This window comes from Homarus americanus, unplaced genomic scaffold (genome assembly GCF_018991925.1).
Source record: "Homarus americanus isolate GMGI-L3 unplaced genomic scaffold, GMGI_Hamer_2.0 scaffold34921, whole genome shotgun sequence".
NCBI classification, from domain to species: Eukaryota; Metazoa; Arthropoda; class Malacostraca; order Decapoda; family Nephropidae; genus Homarus; species Homarus americanus.
Genome location: NW_024741901.1, coordinates 3,786,832 through 3,808,330, shown reverse-complemented (window position 1 = coordinate 3,808,330; position 21,499 = coordinate 3,786,832). Strand labels below are relative to the sequence as shown.

General features: G+C 38.9%; 1 protein-coding gene across 2 annotated transcripts in view; it reads right to left on the bottom strand.

The window, feature by feature from the left end:
• Positions 1-3,818, bottom strand: part of LOC121876313 (CDK5 and ABL1 enzyme substrate 2-like) — a 36,217-nt gene extending 32,399 nt beyond the window's left edge. For both annotated transcript variants that reach the window (XM_042381367.1, XM_042381368.1), the window contains exons 1-2: positions 3,493-3,818; positions 1,603-1,730 (exon numbers count right to left, since the gene is read on the bottom strand). In XM_042381367.1, the coding sequence (XP_042237301.1) occupies positions 1,603-1,730; positions 3,493-3,818 (454 nt within the window). The remainder of the gene's footprint in view (positions 1-1,602; positions 1,731-3,492) is intronic.
• Between the last annotated feature and the right edge of the window lie 17,681 nt (positions 3,819-21,499).

Here is a 21,499-nt window from a genome sequence, read left to right as displayed (position 1 = left end):
TCTCAGTTAACTGAAAAGGTGGGAATACTTGAGCAAAAGAGCAAAAGGTGTTGAAGAACTTTGACAGCATGTGTGATATATGGACACTGATGATAAATGCCGGAAGAAAAAAGATATTGATTTTTTAAAGTAAAGAGTTTGGCATGGTGAACTTTGATAAACACTAGAGAATAAATATGGGAGGTGAAAATGTAAAATTATGGCCCCCCTCCCCCCTCCCAACAAAAAAAAAGATGCTGGAGGAAGTTAAATATTTGGGAGAGATGTAAAGTAAAAATAGTGTGATACAGAGAGACATCAAGAGTAGAAAACCAAAAACCTGGAAGGAGGAAGATCAAAAACCTGGAAAGTATCATCATGAGAAAATGAAAGTTTGGAGGTAAAGAAGAAACTCAACAAACAGTACAGCATGTCCTTACAATTCTCGGGGATTAGGTTATCAAAATGGCAGCAAATAGCCAAACCTGCAAATAACGTTTGCTAACCAGGGAGGGGGGGGGGGGGTACATTTTTACTTGTGTGCAAAGAAATGTATATTCCCTTTAAGTGTTTGCCCTTAGGACAATTATTTCTTTTACCTTTATTGTATATATGTGTGTGTAGAAACACTCACACAGACACATACAAATAAATAATAATGTATTGTATATACAGTATATATGTGTAATAATAATAATGGTTGCCCCTTGTGTAACAAGGATGGACAGTCTAAGGGCCACCTTGGCGTGAATTTGTTTAAGGTGTAGAAGCTGTCGCCAACTCAACAACCACATCCTAAGTTAACGAGTTGCATGACCCAGTGTCAAGGAATAGTCTGAGAAGACCGGACAACTCGCCAACTGCACTGGCTAACCGTTATCCCGGAGAACGATCCGCAAATCAATTAACATCCCGGGACCCAATTACTGCTGGGTAGACAGAGGCAAATGGCATAGAGAATTTTGTCCATAGTCACACCTTGCTCGGGGATCGAACCCGGGTTCGCTCACTTGCGAGGCGAGCATGCTGACCATTACACACACATATATACAATACAGGTAAGAGAAATCACTGTCTCTTGAACGAATGGCTCCCTGTCCCGGCCACGAAAATGCCAACAACTTTAAAATTACCCCCAGACACTCTTGGGTACATCCAGGGTGTCATCCGCAAATAATCGAGGTCCGTGAATTAAAAATCCCCGAATTGTCAGGGCATGTTGTATTATATTTCCTGCCCTAACTTATGACAGTGAACCATGAAACTGAGTGAATTAATATGTTCTAAAATTCAAGCAACAGTCATGAGTTAGATGAAAACTGTAAAGTACCGTATTACTGAACATGAGTAGAGCTATAAGGAAGGTTTTCAAATATTGTGATACTTCATACGCATCACAAATGTGGATTCATATCTTATTTCAACATTCAAAAAAGTCCAAAGCAGGAATGAAAAAAATATTAAAATTGGAAAATTATTTTTACTTTTTTCCTTAAAAAAAAAAAATGGTCTAACTACATAGCAAACTGCAATGCACTTCATTCTTCTTTAAAGTTTCTCTGCAATCTTTCCAAAGTTAACAAGGAAACTTTTTCAATGTACAGTACACAAAAATATACTCACTAGGAAGTGGACCACCTAAGCTCTCATTACTGCTAAAGCATTGACCCTTCTCCACCAGGTGATGGTGTGGTGTGCGTTTTCGTAACCCAACAGCACGGTCTCCCACTTCTGAAGTGTTTGTGTTGGTTCTGTGGGGTAACAAAGAGGCTTTATATTAGGAAGTTGAGACATACAGTATCTCATTCTGTAAACCTGAAACTGCATTAGCAATATATGAAAACACTATTGCCACCCTAGGATAACTCCACATTGACAGCAGTGGATATTTTAATTGAGATATTCACCAATACAGTACAGGTGCTCCTCTACTTACAAACATTCAACATGAATTTTCAGAAATACGAACATCATCATTGAGGGAATTACCTGCCAGAGTTGTGTTTATGTGGGTGAAACTGGATTATCTAGGAAGAAAATACCTAATAGAACATATAGTGCCTAAAAGGAAAAGTGTATGCCACATTTTAAGACTGTACTGTTGAGTACTATATTGTATAGCTGTACTGTACAGTACTGTATATCCTTTGTTTTAATATTTTACATTATACACTGTACCCTCATTAATTTGCATCATTATAATTTGGATTTCAATTTACTTTGTATGTTTTTCAAAAATCAATTAAACTATTTAAATTCGGAATGAACCTGAAATAACAGAGCAGTTCCGAGAAGTTGCGTAGTGACAGGCTTGAAAGTTCAGTCTCGTCAATTCAACTGTGATCTCTTGGATCCCTAAGCAAGCTTGGGTCAAGTGCCATCCCACTTGAACTATCGTATTTTCTGTGCGGTTTTTGCGGACGATTATTATATAAATATAATCATCCATTATGAAATATTGTACACTGTAGATAAAAATGAATGAATTATAGGAATAAAATATGAATTATATTAAGACCCAAAACTATGTTTGGGTGCATAGCCAAGGAGGAGGGAGGGAGTGCTGGCTAAAGAGAACAACTCACCTCTCACCCTCGTCAGCCCGTGATCCCCCCAAAATCCTACACTCAGTCCCGGCTGAGCTATCTTGTCATAGTTTATTCCCAGTCTCTTGTTTACAGAATGATAACAGCTGATCATTCCTGCTCTCCCTAACAATGTTGTTGTCACTGCTTACCATAGGATCTGTCTTGGCAAACTTAGTAAATAATACCGTAACGTACAGCATTTACCAGAACGTAATAACTATTATTGTAGTGCATAATGCGTCTCCATACACCATGCACTCGATCTATTAACTCAGATTAAATTAAGTTTACCAATTTTTTGTGACTTTGTGACACCAAATACTAGTCGAGAAGTGATTGGCAGTCCGATTTATTCATCTAGGACCATTATTTGACTTCATTCCGGCTATATTTGGCTACATTTGGGTAATTAGTCGGACCCATTCATGTGGTTTCAAGTCGACCAGCCCTGATATAGCTGGAGGCCCCCAGATTGTGGAGGCACCTGGGCAGCTGCCCACTTTGCCCACTCCTGAATCTGGCCCTGACCAGAAATACTTCATGCAGAGTAGTAAACATAAGAATAATTTACCAGTACAGTAGTGGACTTCCAAAGTGCCAAGAGCACTATCATGAACAATGGCTGAACCATACATAGGCCTCCCCTGACCTAGCCACTACTAGCTGTAGTGACCGTGAAGTACCGAGACATTGGTTACACAGTAAATGTTACCCCCCAAAAAATCAAGTTAACAAAATATTTTATTGAGTTTTGGGTGTTACCCAGGGGCATTAAATGAATCTTAACCTTATTGATAACTTTAGTGTTCATGTACACCGCCACTATACTAAGCCAAAAACCTAATAAAAAAAAATAATAAAGCCCAAACATTTACTTTATAACAAATACAGTCAGTTGTAACTTGAACAATTACATCCATCTCACCTGTCCCGAAATTGAAGTGTAAGCTGCTTGTCAACCTGGCCCCCATCTACCACATCCTTGACGGGAGCTTGACCACCAGACGACCCACTCATGAGCTCCGTCCCTGCCACCTTCCCCTGGGACTCCTGGTGACGATTTTCCTTGTCGTTTTTATCAGATTGAATATCAGCCTTGATTTCTGATCCTACAACTTTACCGAGAAACCCTCCCCGGCCATACTGTGAGAGTTTGGTATCCCTGTGTGTGCCATCCAGGGAAATATTAGACAAAAATGTAAGTGCAGCCAACCTCCTACGGGAGCGCTGCCGCTGCATGACCGTCGCCATCTTCACTACTGGTGAGGGGTGTGAGGCAGGCACCGTCCCTCCACCTGCACACACAACAAAACCAGACTTTAATAACGTCTCTGTTCAATATATGTTATTTTTTATTATATTATAAACTAAATACTATAAAATAATATGTAAATTTGGCTACTATTTGGGAATTAACTTAAGATAAATGCGTAAAGTAACACACGGCGCATGACAATGGTTTAAACCTCACACGTTTTATCATCATTAAACTGATAAGACGGATTGAAGGTTACTACGCATTACTCATGAGCCATTACTACTGATAAATTTCAACAACACATCAAATCAATCAACTAAGAAAAAAAAAATAATGTGAAAGTAATATATGATGGATAAATTAATTACCAATGTGTATGGTAACAATAACTCCCAGTATTCCAGCTCATTTACATAATAAGCTTAATGAGTTGGAAATAATCTACCTGGATACACAATATGGTGGGAACATGTTTAAGGAGACCCAAACCATTTAGTAATATTCAACTTTACTCAATACATACAATTTTTTATTAGCTGCTGCTGAGAGGAGATCATGATAGCCTTCAGTATCATCCGGCCTATATAACATTTCCGGTTATGACTCGTTGGCTAAATATATCAAATAACATTATAACAATCAGTGTTAGGTCTGTTGGATCACCAGTTTAGTGGAGTATTTAAGTTTCTGGAAAGAGGGAGCAAGATTTGAAGGGCATTATTTTATTGACGATACTATAGTGGTCGGTCTACAAAGATATCTTTAGTCTAACCTAACCTGACCTAACCTAACCTGACCCAACCTAACCCAAGCTGACCTGACCTAACTTAACCTAACCTAACCTAATCTAAACTTACTTAAATATCTTGTAGACCGCACGCGATACAGGAGTAACAAAACCCCCTCAGTTAAAGTGCAAATTATAACAAAAGACCCTCAGTTACAGTGCAAAATAGGTTCGGTTAGGATTTATTAGATTAGGTTAGGTTGGGGTGGGTTAGATTAGGTTATGTTAGGTTAGGTTAGGTTAGGTTAGGTATTGCAGTCTTATGATATAGCAAATGTAATATTTTACATGTCAGAGAAGTGTTCATAAAGTGTAAATAATAAAGAATAAAAATATTAAAAAAAATATCATTACATCTGATGATCATTCCTGTCACCTTACCTAGTTTATAAGCGGGATTACCTTTAAGTCAATAATTTCCAGCTTAGGAAACATGTGGTAATTATCTCAGAGCTTTGTAGGATCATGCCATCATGTTTTTTTCACTTCATTTTATTTTGTTCACACACAAAAGGCGCTGCATAATTAGAGAGAAAGCATGATATACTAACCTCGGCTTTGGTTGATCCTTGAAAGAGTGTTAGTGAGTACCAATATTGTAGCCACGCCTTTAAGCATGTATTTTTGACTAACAGTACTGGAGATCATATACTTGCCATCAACAACATAAATGTATTGCAATGTCTCAACAACTAAGAGCTTTAAGTAGATTCATACACGAGATAATAACATTGAAAATAACAGTCGGTATTTTCTTCCTGTTCTTTTTCCTGTGGCAGTAAAAGCTAGTGATTTTTTCATGCCAATTGCAAAGCTAGTGTAGAGCAAAACAGCTGACATTCAGGCAAGTTGCAAGGTCAGTCAAATGTATTTAAACATGGTACATAAACAATACTGTCGACAACATTAGTGACACATTCCACATATCCAAGGTCTAACGTATGCAAAGTAGATTAAACTGCAGATTTCAGAATGTGAATTTGATGTTGCGCAAATAAGAAATGTTGCACTTTGCTAAAGAAAATACTGAAAGGGAAACCTATAACACCAGCTTAAAGTATGCACGTGCAGTGATTGCATAATGGCCTGGAGTATTATTGTAATTTGGGTAATTTAAAAAAAAACCATTAATGTACAGCAACAAACTTAAAGATTCACAGTCACTAGAGGGAAGATTACCATGAATGTTTAATTTCCAGAACTATTATATTTTTCGTAAGTGTTTTATATCACTTGAAGATTAGGCACTCCAGATTATTTCACCTTATTTAACTTAACCTAACCGGTAACAGGTCAACCCTTGCAACAACTGACTCGTCCCTATACACTCTTGTAACCGAAACTAAATCGTGCTAAAAATAAATACTTTACCAAGGTTGTTGAATGAATGCTTAAATACCACTCTCCAGAGGCCACCAGTCTAGGGGATGCTGTGTATTGGAGATGCTATGTATTGGAGATGCTATGTATTGGAGATGCTGTGTATTGGAGATGCTGTGTATTGGAGGTGCTGTGTATTGGAGATGCTGTGTATTGGAGATGCTATGTATTGGAGATGCTATGTATTGGAGAAGTTGTGTATAGGAGATACTGAGTACAGGAGATACCGGAAAGAGCTCTCGATGTGACTTCATTGGGTAGGAGGGCTCGGGAAGGTAAAGACTGGAATTGTTAAAAGTGATAACTGGATCCCCTGAGAGATACAAAACCTTAGAGGATTGGTAAAAATAATCCGGGAACGTTTAGAGTTGAGAAGACTGTGGTCGCTAACCCTCGGGTATTAGGATGGTACTGTGATTTTAAACTCTGTGCTGGTTTATCTGTGCAAATTACAAAGCAAATTGTCAGTAGGTTTGAAACGTTTTAATCGAGGTGGGGTGATGTACTGAACGATATTCTACACTGAAAAAAGGACTGTATAGTTTTGAACACCGACCATGTCATATTCATTATCGGCTGCCTTCTACCGCCTGGACTCTCCCATGCCTTCGGCCCAATCATACACGGGCTTCAGTACTCCAATCCACGGTTTGTGCACGGCAATTGCTCATCACTAATTTCTAATTCAAATGATCAATTCTTGGTTCAATTAATGTTTTTCTCGCTATGACTAACTGCTTCGCCACACCTTCGCGTGCCCTATACTGTGGCTTCTGTTGAGGCGTTAATAGAGGTGAACAAAAGACATTATTATATCTCTTATTGGTAGTTCTACATCCTTCCATTAATTAAGTTTACTCGAGATCAACCAAACAAGCACATGCAACATAATTCAGCAAATGTCATCATGCTGACGCTGGTGTTGTGGCAGACACGCACTCCCTGAGTTAACAACACAATGGTCTCTGGCACTGGGGTGATTGAACTCCCATGGTCCCGTGTGTAGGGTCATTGAGTCAAACTGATCAAGAGTCAGTCAAACAAACGTAATATTAAATCGTAAGGACCCGGATCGTCAAAGGTTCATACGTTGTTATTATTACTATTTTTTTTTCACCTTACTTGATATAATTGTAACGTTTCTTAGCCTTTCGACCTCAGCCCCTCCTGTAGTCAGGTTTAGGCAGTCCAGCACATTTTTCATCTGGTTTTAGAGACTACAGTTGCTACAGGGCTATAACAAGTAATTGTGTATTCTAACTGTCCTAACGTATCGTACTGCACTTGACAGAAGTCCTTACCTAGCACTCCTTAAAATCGATTTCAGCACCACATGGCCTGGTTAAGAAACGCTGAATACATTCATACCTGGTAGAATTAATGACTTCTTGACTGGCAGTAGCTTCTTTTAATGTTACTATTGTATTGTGGAAGAAAACATTTAGGTTTTTATCTTATCCATTTGGACGGGCTTACAAAAGCTATTACGTACACTACACTCATAGTTCTGTAATCAGACAAGGCATCTTTCTGCCAGTTTTATGCTTTAACTTACGCTGTCTACTCAGAAGTGTTCCTGTAATTCCAGTTACGAGAACACCTTAAGGTCAGTGTCCAGAATCACGGAGGTTCGTATCGTAATTATTCCTCGTAATTGATATTGCAGCATTACACCTGACTGGTGACTTAGGCTGTAGTGCATATAAGATTTCCAAGAATAATTAATTTATGAATCACATTGATTCATTCCATAACTTAGATAAATACTTTCTCTTAACATAAAGTAGAGGATTACATACAGAACCTCTCCAAGGAGTAAATTAGAAGCAGCAGAAATTATTTGCGTAAGAGCAGATATGATGTTGAGAATAAGAATTACCAAAAATGTAGAAAAGATATACATGTTTTAATAGTGTGGAATAAGGTTTGCTCAGCTTGTATGTACAAGAGAATATAGGAAGGAAAAAGTGTTTATTTAATTCAGATGTGGACGGCGTGAGAGGGAAACACCAAAAAGGGTGTGGAAGGATAGGGGAGTGATTAATGCACCACTGTGGGACAGACGGACTTCCAGGTTGTATCAGTGTGCATGAATAAGTGGAAATCATGGCGCTAAATTGACTTGGGGTAAAAACGTGTTGGTGTTGGGAGGTGATGATTATGCGAAGCTTCAGGGTTAAATAAGAACTGGGACCTTGTGGCAGGAGAGCGTTGTACAAATAAAAATTGAATGAGTACACGCACACATATATATTTATTTATTATATACCCACTAGAAATGGCCATGCCGGGAGAACAAGGCTCACTGATATCTGTTGAGTATGTCTCTAAGCTATCTTGTCTTATCTGTTGAGTCTACGTGACAGTTACCATGTGTAACCCTAAACTTTATATGTGCTCTCTGAGTCATTGATCATTCTATTCTCACCTATCAGTTGTAAGCACATCAACTTTTAACTTGATCTTGAGTTCTCTAACTTTTATTAAGAAATTATAGAGGTTAAACTAAAGGCATCTGGGGTATTGAGTTAGGTTAGTTTAGATTAGGTTAGTTAAGATTAGGTCAGGTCAGGTCAGGTTAGGTTAGGTTAGTGTTAGGGGTGGTTAATTTTCAGGTGAATTTAATTAAGCTGCGGCGAATCATCGGGTGATCCAGAAAGTTAAGTGGGTGGCCAACTACATCTCATTAGAGTGTTTAGTGATTGGTCTGCATCTCATTCTCATGTTTGGGCACTTGCTTACACCTCATTAACTTACCAAATTAGTCCAGTAAAATGCCTGGTGAGTGTTTGGCAGCTCCCTATAATGCTTAGTCAGTAGCCCATCATCTGAACGCTTAGCAAATGTATTATAATGGTTGTCTACAATGTTGAAAAAATGCTAAATATTATACACATTTATTCTTTCTAGAGTTGTTCTATATACTGATGAATGTTTTCTCTTTGTGACCCCTATGTAACGCATAGCTAAAGACGACAACAATCACGGGCGTAATGTGTCTTATAGGATTTTTACGTAAACTGATAAATGGCGAATATGAAAAAATAAATAAAATATAATAGCAGCATAAGGGAACATACACTAATCTAGAAATATTAATATGGGATTTATGGCGCCAAGATAAAGATCGAAGGCTAAAACACCGCGCTAATTATAACCATTTCATGTAGGTATAAATTGTTTTTGTTTGTCTTATTTATAAATTAAACTTCAAATATATTATCAATGAGCATCGGAAAAAAAAAATATTGTGTTTACTGCTTGGATAAAGATAATATAGGAAAAAGAGTATTCATAGATTATTTCACGTTAATAAATAATTGCAATACAATATACAGTAAGTTGCATTTGTTTAGTAAATGATCCTTTTCGCCACTTATCAGCTTACTGTACTATCCGTTCGGGCTGTTGGTCTATCCAGTGTTAGTGAACATTAACTACTACATATAAAACGTATTAAATGTGATACTCCTTTAACACGATAGCCGTAATCACGATTGAATAGAATAATACTGAGTGAATTATTTTCTGTATTCATATTAACGAAAAAAATCACAGAAAGTGAAGTGGACCAGAGTGAGGCCGCCACCTGCCATGGTAAGTCATATTTTTTTTAGTTTCATTTACAGTTCAATATATGTTACGTTACTATGGCATCTTAAATTTCCGGAAAAGTTGTTCCGTAATAGTGAAACAGACGGCTGACACCAGAAGTTCAGTTACGTTCATTTTTACCACATATGTTCTTGGGATGAAAGTCCAGTAATTAATATAAATTTTACCTCTTATGCAGTAATCTTTTGGGGTAGTCATTTATTCCTTGGTGACACTAGTGTTATCTTATGTAGTTTTATCGTTAAGAGTTATCTTTCTGGGTTATTCCCATTACTAGCCGACATCATCGCTATAGTGTAGAACTCTCCTACAAAATGTTTGTTCTGTGTCATACAAACCCAAACAATTACGGTACAATCATCCTGCGTCAAATATACTCGGTCTAGGCAAAGGGTCTCCTCGCTTGTCTTATCTCTCCCGCCGTTTTTATTTGTTAAGAACAATTATCTCTACGTTACTCGTTAGTTTTTTATGATGTTTCTTATCTAAATTATAAAAAAATCTTAATTTTGATTTTGGAATCCAGTGCTCGATATTCCAACTTAGAGGATATTTGATAAGCTAGGCCAGGCCAACAACAAGTGACTTGAGAACCATGAATTTTCAAGTACTTTTTTTTTGCGGGGAGTAAAAATAAATTAAAAGTAGAAAAGAAAAATATTATATTAATCTAAAAACGAAGATGCCGAAAAACCAGCTTTTTAAAGTGAAACAGATTGTATAAGAAGAAAGCAGAGCATTCCACAGTTTGGCTGTGTGAGGAAAGAAGGATGTACTACTATAACGGGTTATTCTAGTGTGACTGACACCACAGAGAACCGATGGGCACAAAGGGCAAGACGAGTGTTAAGAGCCCACAGCCTTGCCGGCGGTACACAGGATGCCAAATCCACCGAACATTGCCCGTTAAAGTCCCTGTAAAAGAGAGAGAGTGAAGCAACATTGCGGCGAAGAGAAAGGGAAGAAAGATTATCAACTAAAGGAGGAGAGTTAATAAGACGAAATGCCTTTGATTCCACCATATCTAACAGTTGGACAGAAGAGCCACCCCAGATATGAGAGCAGTACTCCAAGTTAGGACGAATGAATCCCTTATATTCTTGGAGCAACTGCTCAGGAGTGAAGTAGCTACGGCATCTGTACAACATTCCCAGTTTTCGGGAGGCAGCTTTAGCAATGTTGAGGATGTGTGGCTTCCATGACATATTCGAGGAAATGGTGAGGCCTAGCATATTTATTTTAGAATTTGGCAGAATGATAGCGTCCTGAAATGTGATTGGTGGAAGATCATCTAATTTGGCAAGTGTAATTGGTAAATACTGATTTTTATTACTATTGAATTTAACGAAGTTTTTATCTCCCCATTCGGAGATGCTGCACAGATCCGCATTGATATCAGCTCTAGAAACAGATTTAGTTTGAGAATTAGAGGGAAGGGGAAAATGTGAAGAAGAGTGAAGAGTAGAATTATTAGCGTAAGAATGGATAGAATTAGTTGTACTGTGAAGCAAATCATTGATAAACAGAAGGAAGAGAGTAGGTGAAAGAACAGAACCCCGTGGGACACTACTATTGGTAGAGAAAGAGCGAGAGATCGATCCCTCGACAACACTTGCCATGGATTGGTTCTCAAGGAAGCTAGAAATTAGAGAACAAAGTGGGGGAGAGAAACCATAAGAGGGAAGTTTAGAAAGCAAAGATTTGTGCCATACCCTGTCAAATGCTTTGGAGATGTCGAGGGCCACGACGAAAGTTTCCCCATAATCCCTAAGAGAGGATGACCAAAGATGGGTGCAGTAGGAGAGCAGATCACCAGTAGATCTCGCCTGGCGAAAGCCATACTGGTGATGCGACAAAAGAGAAAGGCGTTCAAGGTGATGGAGAAAATGAGAGTTTAAGATAGTTTCAAAAATCTTAGCGAGGGATGAAGTTAGGGCAATGGGGCGATAGTTAGGGGGATTAGAATGGTCACCCTTCTTCGGGATGGGCTGAACCAAGGCATGCTTCCAAGAAGAAGGATAAGTTTGGGTTTTGAGGCAAAGGCGAAAGAGGCGAGCAAGCACAGGGGCCAGAGCTTCAGCACACTCCCTCAGAACACGAGGGGGTATTCCGTCCGGTCCGTGCACCTTACTCACATCCAACCTGGATAACGCACCAGCAACCCTATTTTGGAGTCAATTTAAGTTTTAACTATGTCATCGTTTTCAATAACATGTGCTAGTTCAGTGACCTGGTATTGTGCATTATCTCTAACAGATGGAGTGAGGTGTGTTGGTACATTTGGTTTATGTATTGAAGGGATTTCTTATATCATACCTAGGGATTACTTAGATACTAAAGAGGAATTTACCTGATTTTCATAAAGGTTTTTCGACTCTAAGTTTTCAAGTAACCTGTTAACCTTTAAAGCACAAGTGATAACATAATTGTACTGTCACAATCAGGGTTAAACTTCTTAGTTGATATGATAGAGATTTTACAATGCGTTGTAACTAGAAATCATTATTTTCTCTGATTGTCCTATCGTCTCTGCTCTCGCTGTGTGAACATTTTCCCGCAACTACAACTACATAAACGGAAAAAAGGAAAAGGAACCCCAGTTGATCTATCGGTTGGCTTATGACAGTACCAAAGTCTATACAAGTATACTATACGGTTTATAGACCTTGGGTACTGTAACACACTTGTCCCACACGTTTTCAAGCCTCGTTGATGGTGTAGTCAAGGGCATGAAGAATATGGAAGCATTATAAAACAGAATACATACATAGCTATTGATGCTAAAAAGAAGGGGTAGAGTATATAATTAAAGTTCATTCATAGTTGACCAAACCGTGACGTACACTAAACAGACATAGGCCAGAAGTACAGTATGAAGAACACTCTAGCCATATTTCTGTTCCCAAAAGCAACATAGAAAACAGTATATACAGATTATTTTTTACGAATTGTTTAAAGAATATATATCTGGAAATAGTTACTGGCAGACTCTTAATAAAAAATTATTTCACTCATCGGGAAGAAGAGGCTCTGTTTAAAAGTAATTGCAGAATTAGAGATTATTTGGATTGTCCACCAAGTTTTCCCAGGCTAAGGTGCATCACCTGGTGTTAAGGCTTCCTCGATAAGTCTCTAGTTCAGTTAGGTGTCTCTTATGCGGATTATAAGGCATAATGGTATTCAACAGATTTGAATTGACATTAGAAATGACTTATGCTGGAATGCTTTGGTCGGGACCAAGTGGTGGGTTAGCCAAGGTGTGACAAGGATTTCATCATCCACCATAAGTCAAGGATGCTGTCCTTGTCCACTTGGTCGTGGACGTGGCCGCTTGAGTTGTCAGGTAGCCACTTCGTGTTATGCCCCATTTGTTGTTGCTTGTGTACTCATTGTTATACCATGTAATTTAGGTCACATTTAATTATCTATTGCACTCCCATAAATATTCTGACCTCCCTTTTAAAACCTTGCCCTGTAGTAATGTAAGCTTGTAAATAAATTAACACTCATTTGGCATACGTCGATTAGCGGAGCTTACTGAGCAGCTTGGGTCAGGCCTTGGAACCTGCTACTTTCTCTGTCCTTGTTGCAGCCTGTCTCTGCCTCTTTCCTCTATCTGTGGCAGGTGGCTTAAGGTTTGTGTATCCTTTCATCGGTAGGAGTCAGTGGTGATAATGCTGATCTCCCAAGAAGTGCATTTATATTATGTCTTGTGCCTCTCATTTGTAAATATATGTAAATAAGATTGATTTACCTAGGTGTTTCTGTTGGTCCCTTTGCCCAGGAGTTTAGTCTTCAGCCATGACTGAGTATTTGGGGACACCTAAAGAGTATTTAATGAAGTATACCTTAATTAAAGCTAGCCATAGCAGTATATCACACCCGTCCAGCTCTGTGTCTTTTACATAAGAACATAAGAAAATAAGGAGTCTGCAATAGGCCGGTTGGCCTGTGCATGGCAGCTCCTGTCGAGAGTTACTACCACTCTCTATCATCCATGAGTCTATCTAGCCTCCTTTTGAAACTTTCCAGCGTTCCAGCACTTACTACAAAGTTGCTAAGCTTGTTCCACGTGTCCACCACCCTATTTGTGAACCAGTTCCTTCCTATCTCCCTCCTAAACCTAAACTTATCCAACTTAAATCCGTTGCTCCGAGTCCTATCCTGCTCGGATATTATAAGAACTTTATTTATATCTCCTTTATTTTTTGGGGGGTAAGCTTGGGCGAGACACTGTGTTGTGATACATTGATCTTATCATCGGCAGATATTCCGCATTCTTTTAATCATTCAGATGTATAACAGAGAGAGGCCAGTGAATCTTACACGGGTAAAGTAATTATTACAATTAGAGCCTAGCGAATTTAGCCGTGGTGTTGGCTGTAAATAATCACTTGTGAGTTCAGACACTTCTTTTCGCCAAATTCATTTGTCATCAAACGTATATGTCAAATTTGCCACTTGTTTCTCCGTGAAATATAAAAAGATAAATCCCTGCTATATCTCTTTGTCTCATAATCCAAAGTGGACAAAACTATGTGAGAAGACCAACGAAACTGCTGTGAATAAGTCTCTGCTATTCAGTGTTTTTTACCAATAATAACAGAGTTCTCAATATTTTCTAATTGTTGTTGGAGTAATGTAATTACTAACCTTGTTACGCTCTTAGTGAAGCTAGGCAATTAAAACCGCAGAGTTGTTGAAGCTCAATGATAACAAGACGTCAACGTAACAATAAAATGACCAATAATGTTTTTTGACTCATTATCTCATCTTCAGCTTTAATCAATGTTTTGCATTTTATAATTTATATTTTATTGTATATGAGAACTGTTAAAATCTTCGTCGAACTGGTTGATCTTTCTTCACTTATATCTTTATCCTCTTCGGCACTGGTCGGCTCATTAGCCGCTTGGGCGGTCGGTCACGTCTTTGTTATGCACTGTTGGCAAGTACTGAGCCTGTACTGGCTCTTGAATGTACCTGAACCTGCTCCAGTGTTGGTCAAGTCTGGTCTTGAAAGAGCTCACACTTGGTGCCGTCTCAACACTCTCTGGCAGATTGCAATTCTCACTTAATACAAAAAAAAAAAAATCCTCACAGTTTTCTGGACTTGTGGCTTCTTCAACCTTGAGCTGTGACCCCTGGTGGAGCGGGTGCCTGCCATCTCCAGATATGGACACTCGACTGAGTAGTGCCCTATGAGATGTTTATAAATTTCAATTAGGTCACCCCTTGCCTGCCTGTAGTATAAGTTAGGAGGTTGCAGGCGCTCCCTGGGTAACTGAGGTGCCGTAGTGCAGGCACCAGTCTGGTGGCCCTTCTTTTGACATCTTCAATCAACTGACAGTCTTTAATATGACTTTCAGTTTGCCTTTAAGATATTAGTGTAATATAACTTTTACTTATTGAGTCAGAATGAAATTAAACTTTTGTGCATTATAAGATATTTCTATTGTACAGTCTTACCGTACTGTGACATCTGTATTGCCTTTTCGTAAAACAAGTAATAAAATTTTTCCAGGTACATTATCTCAGCTTTACATTATTACAGTGCATACCCCAGAGGACACTTGACTCCCCATGGGTCAGAAAGCGTTAATGCCAAGGTTCATTTAGGTGAGGCCAAGCACCCAGGGGAAGATAGTGAATACACACACACACACACACACACACACACACACACTACCACTACTACTTTTTTTTCTTAATGGCCTCCAGCCTTCCCCAATAGCCATTCCTTCGCCACCATTTTATTACCTTAATATACATATCCTTATACATAAGTAGCTATCCTAACTGTGTTGAATTAGTTGAGCCTCAGATCTATGCGGCATTCAGTGATTGTAGCCTCATAGTCAATACCTGCAACTGTTGTCGGCTTTGAGCACACTACTACTACTACTACTACTACTACTACTACTACTACTTTGCTGTCACTCGGAATAGAGTATGACGATCATCCAGTTATGAGACAATGATATGAGTTATTAGTGATGTCACCTAGGTTTGTGAGTTTTAAGGTTGCACATGTGGAGGGCTACATCTAGTGCGGGAGGGATGGTGGCAGCGAGCTTTCCAGCGTTGGCGCTTGTCTGCCTCGGTATGCAGTCCGGTTAACTCGAAAGTATTGACACCTTCTCGTGTGGTGCTCCTCCAAGCGTTACGGTGTGGAGTAATCGTCTCCCAGGTGAGGGGGTCGATTTGTCACTTGTTCAGGTTTGTCTTAAGATTATCCTTATATCTTTTCAGTTGCCCGCCAGCATTACGTTTACTATTCGTTAAGTAACTATAAAATCGCTGCTTTGGCAGTCTGGTGTCGTCCATGCGGGTAACATGGCCAGTTCAGCGTAGTTGTTCATGAATAATGGTAGCCTCGATGCTCCTACAGTTGGCGTCAGCGAGAATACTGGCATTTGTTCTCTTGTCTTCCCAGCGAACTCGGAGGATTGAACGTAGACTACGTTGGTGAAAGTTTTCAAGTGCCTTGAGGTGCCTTCTGTATGTGACCCATGTCTCGCTGCCATACAGCAGAGTGTGGAGGACCACTGCTCGATATATGTGCAGCTTTGTAGACAATTTCAGCTCCCTACAGCTGAAGACACGGGTACGGAGTCTGCCAAAGGCTTGAGATGCACATCTGATCCGATGTTGAATCTCTTCATTGATGTCCGCGGTGGTGGACAGGTGGGAGCCGAGATACCTAAAGCATATAACACTAGAGGGCGTGTACGTTAAACTTTCCCCATAACAGGCATTACGAGGACGATTGTAAGGGCAACAGTGATTCCACCGATGATGTACCATAGATAGATTCTCCTCTCCACATATTTAAAAAAAAAAAAGGCGTACGAACCTAAGAACATATGGGACAGTATCTGTTAGTGAGGAGCCATACAAGCTATAGTTAGTACAGTTGGCAGCCTTGCTAGGAGCCCATGGGTAATGCTGCCAACATGTTGACATCCAGCCGTGTCCTCACCGACATAATATTTAAGATCGTGTATTTAAACTTACCTTACATATACGAGAACAGAAACAAGTACAGACACGAGAACAGAAACAAGTACAGACACGAGAACAGAAACAAGTACAGACACGAGAACAGAAACAAGTACAGACCCGAGAACAGAAACAAGTTCAGACACGAGAACAGAAACAAGTACAGACACGAGAACAGAAACAAGTACAGACACGAGAACAGAAACAAGTACAGACACGAGAACAGAAACAAGTACAGACACGAGAACAGAAACAAGAACATACACAAGTACAGTACAATATATTTCGGAATGATAACACAAGACTTAATGTTATTTTATTAGCTGAAAATAATCTTTATACAAGTTCACATTGATTCAGTATGTATATAGCAATTCAGGTATATATACACTATGCATAGACAGTGTAGGTATAGAGACACTGGTAAGGAGTAAGTCAATTCGGCCAATAAAGTCATAATAACCTTACCAATACACGGAGATAAGGTCAGGGAATAAACACCATTTAGGTTGGAGGTACAGTATGCAGACATCTCTTTCGTCCTATCATCTCATGTGTGTATAAAAAGCAAGAGGCAATAACAGTATTTCCTTCATTTAGGGCGAGTTTACTGTACAGTTTGCACCTAGGCGTGTTACTGCCTCCATCAGTGGTGCATTCAGTTATGTTATAAACAATTTTTTATGTCTTTTCCTCCCAATAAAATCCAGTCTCAAGCAAATTTTGGAGCCATTATATTACCTCTGTTCAGAAAATACACCTCATTAACTTTCAGAAATTAGTTAACCTGCAGATGAATAGAAAGGACTGGCATAACTGCTTGAGTCGCACAGATTAGATGGAGTAAAGCCCTCCTGGCAACCCCTCGCTTGAGAAAACAGAAAAGAAAAAGGGAATTTGTGGGTAAAAAAGTGGATAGAAAGGAGAGAAAACGGTGCTCCAAATACTCTACTAAATGAACTATCGGTTGAAGACCTTCCATGTACAGTACTTCGGTGTCTTGAGACAATGGTGATCATTAAACATTAATCTGAACCTTTAAACATAAAATATGTAATACGATAATACAGTATTTCAAACTGCACTGACCACTATTGTGAATTAAACAGCCATCACTGCTAATTACAACTGCCCACTCCACGAGCTCACTAATGACTGAAAAGTTGAGTGACTCCCTATTTCTAGGCCGCGGCAAGTGAAAATTCTCTCGTCTGCTAGCTCTCTCTCTCTCTCTCTCTCTCTCTCTCTCTCTCTGTACAGTACATGCGCGTTTTTCACACACACACATACACACACACACTCACACACACACACACACACACACACACGAGGATAATGAACTAGTTATCGTTCATGTGAGTGTATTGACTTTATTATTATTATTACTATATTGATTAAATTTTCATATACAGGCATATAATGATATACGAAATTTTTGGAATTACGCGTTTGAGTTTGGGGTCCTTTTGAAAATTGCTTGTTTATACGTGTTATCGGCCCTCCCTCGTGTCAGTGTTGGAAACTTATAAGAAAACACTGTGTATATCCTCACCTCACACACACACACACACACACACTCACACACACACGCAAAAACAAGATCAAATAAATAAGGAACAGTAGCGGTTGATTCAAAATTAACCTTGGCAGTGTGTGTGTGTGTGTGTGTGTGTGTGTGTGTGTGTGTGTGTGTGTGTGTGTGTGTACAGTATTATTGGGTTCAAATATGTAAACTTCCTTTGTATTATGTTTTCAGACCTCGAGATTTAGGTTAACGTTCTTGTGTGTTTTCAAGACCTTGGTAGATTGTAACTTTGCAGACCAATTTGCTAGACAGTCACATAAAGCACCCGGTAAACCTGCAATATGATCACACGTGGAAATATACATTGCTACAGGAGTATATACAGTATCTATGATATAAAGTATAAATCACGCCAGCTCGCATCATTCTTACTTTGGCATTAATCTCAACATGTTAACATTTTAGACACTTAGTTATGGGATCAGACCCGGAATTATTATATTTGTGTCAGTTTGATTATGTTGAATGAGTCCTCAAGGCAGTAAACCTAGTTACCTAGTTGTTTGGCATAGTTGTGTAGTCATAGGCACACATACGTTTTATCAGGTCATTATTATTATTATTATTATTATTATTATTATTATTATTATTATTATTATTATTATTATTATTATTATTATTATTATTATTATTATTATTATTATTATTATTATTATTATTATTATTGTAACTAATCGATACATCCTGCATCAATCTTTCTGTCTATGCTGTACAGTGATGCCCGTAATGTATATCTTGAAAGTCACTCAGCACTCACTATAATAATTCGGGTGTTTTGCCGGCGCTTCGTGGTCAACAAACACTCAGACGACACTTGTGTTTGTTGTGATATTTCCATCTTACAAACAGATCCTTGAATAGGGTCTCTCTCTCTCTCTCTCTCTCTCTCTCTCTCCTTCTCTACCCGGGTAATTTTACAAGCAAAGAGTCGGGAGTCATTAAGAAGATCGTTCTCACCGATACTTTAGTCCTTACGTTCTCTTGTCCTTCTACAGAGCCGGAGTTATTTACAGAGCCGGAGTTATTTACAGAGCCGGAGTTATTTACAGCAGCGGAGAACTCAACGTGTTTGTTTAAATCTCTCTGTTTTTGTTTCTTTCTCGTTGTCAGGTCTTTGCCACCTGTCTGTCTGACCTTGGGCAAGCTTCTCTATAAAGTTTGTTGTGACTTTACCCTGACATGTCCCTCCCCGCCACGTGGTCAAAGATTCGGCTGCTTGTACACTTGGGGTTACTGATATTGCGGTTACTCCCACTGTACTGTGTGAACTTTTGAGACGTAGACTGACTCGTGGATTGTTATTTATACCTGGCCAGGTGTGCCTCCCAGAGTGTATTTTTGTGATCCTGGGTGAGGAGGAGGAGGTGGATGGGATGCTGTGGGGTACCTTGTGCTAGCCGGTCAGTCGACATGCTTACCGACCAACTGAACTATAATATGACTTTTGAGTTACTCGCGGGATTTGGATGATAATTTGCAGAGTGACATATACACGTTACAGTTCCCTCTCCTGAAGGTCAAGGTCACGTTGTGTAATCAAAGGTAAAAACCGGCCCATGACTTTAATGTTAAAATGCTAGTCTAGTATTATGATGGGGAAGGGAGTCGCGTACCATCATTATATAGCTGTGATCTTGAGTTTCAGTGGTCAAAAGGTCACCAAAGAAGTTCACAATTTTAATCGACGAAATTTTCACAGCTGTAATTTTGAGTCAATATTGGGTAAATGTCAAGGGTCAGAGGTCACCACCGAAAAATCATTGCACTCTTGATTCGATAAAGAAATCTGAATCTTTTGATGATTAGGACACACCAATTATTTCATCAGATGATTAAACACCCTAATACTAACCTAACCAAGTCTAACCTAACCTAACCTAACCTAACCTAACAAAGTCTAACCTAACCTAACCTAACCTAACCTAACCTAACCTAACCTAACCTAACCTAACCTAACCTGACCTATCTTAAACTAACCAAACCAAACATAACATAACTCTCCATTTTGCTTAAGGGTGTTCAATCATTAGGTGGAATAGGTGGTGATTCCTAATCTTCATATCAGCACATAAGAATCCAGTCCACGGTGATGTGAGAATGTGTCTCTCCAGTTCACTAACGATGAAGTGAGACGTTGACTGCTAAACTGACGTGAAAATTGCCTCTGGTGATTAGGTTCTTTTTGTCCGAAGTTATAATGATGGAAAACACACACACACACACACACACACACACACACACACACACACACACACAGGATACGAATCTTTAGGAATCCGAGTGTAGATGAGGATCGGTTAACTGGTTATGGCTCGTGAAAGAAAGAATGAAGGTGAAAGAAATGACGCCTCGTAAGAACACAGAACTCGTGTGGCAAGTTGTTCACTTCTGTGCCTGCAGTCAGTACGTGTAGTGAGATAATTAAGGCCTTGCTGGAACCCACTATGAATTTTAATGAAGATGTCCAGAGTAGCGGCATAATTATTGAGTTACCTGACGGGTTATCACTACCACTCGCATCCCCGTGTTTATGAGGCCATACCTGCATTATTACCTGTCCCTCAATGCTGTCTCCTACCTAATTAGATTTCCATATAGTCATTTTAGTTTCCTCTGATTCTTTTTAGGGTGTTGTTGCTAATATGAAAAACAACAACAATATTGAAATTTGATCAAAGTTATAGGTTATCATTAAAGGTCACCTCACGTTAGGAAGCGTGTATAGTTCATGACCCAACTGTACCAGGTCGGCCAGACAGTGGATAAAAATAAACATTGCCCGCGTAGTGAGGATCGCCATAGGACTCGAATCCACGTTGCATCAATCATAGTTTAAATCTCTTCCAATTTTTACCTTTCATTTTCTATTCTTTCCTTCGGGTATAACCCTATTTATGTAAGGTTGATCCTAAAGTTGAACTTCTTATGACAGAAATTAACTCTTTATATACAGAGTTATGGGCTGGGAAAGTACCCCTGTAGATCAGACACTAAATAATTTTTCAGTACTTTTAATGCCAAATAATTTACACAAAACATTTAAAAATAGTATATGGTGATCTCAGTGATCTTAGAAAATGAACAAGTGTTAAATCTCTCTTTATTAACCCCAGTTTATGGTGTGGAGTTCACTTTTATCATCTTGTTCTGGTTGATGCCAGACGATTTTATTCAACTGTGAGAATCCTTTGGTATTAAGATCATAATAAAGAAATAATAATACTGCCAGTATATTGGCTGTGTGCATGTAATTATATAATTATATTTTCATCATGACTACTGACTTATTTATACCAAGTTTCCAA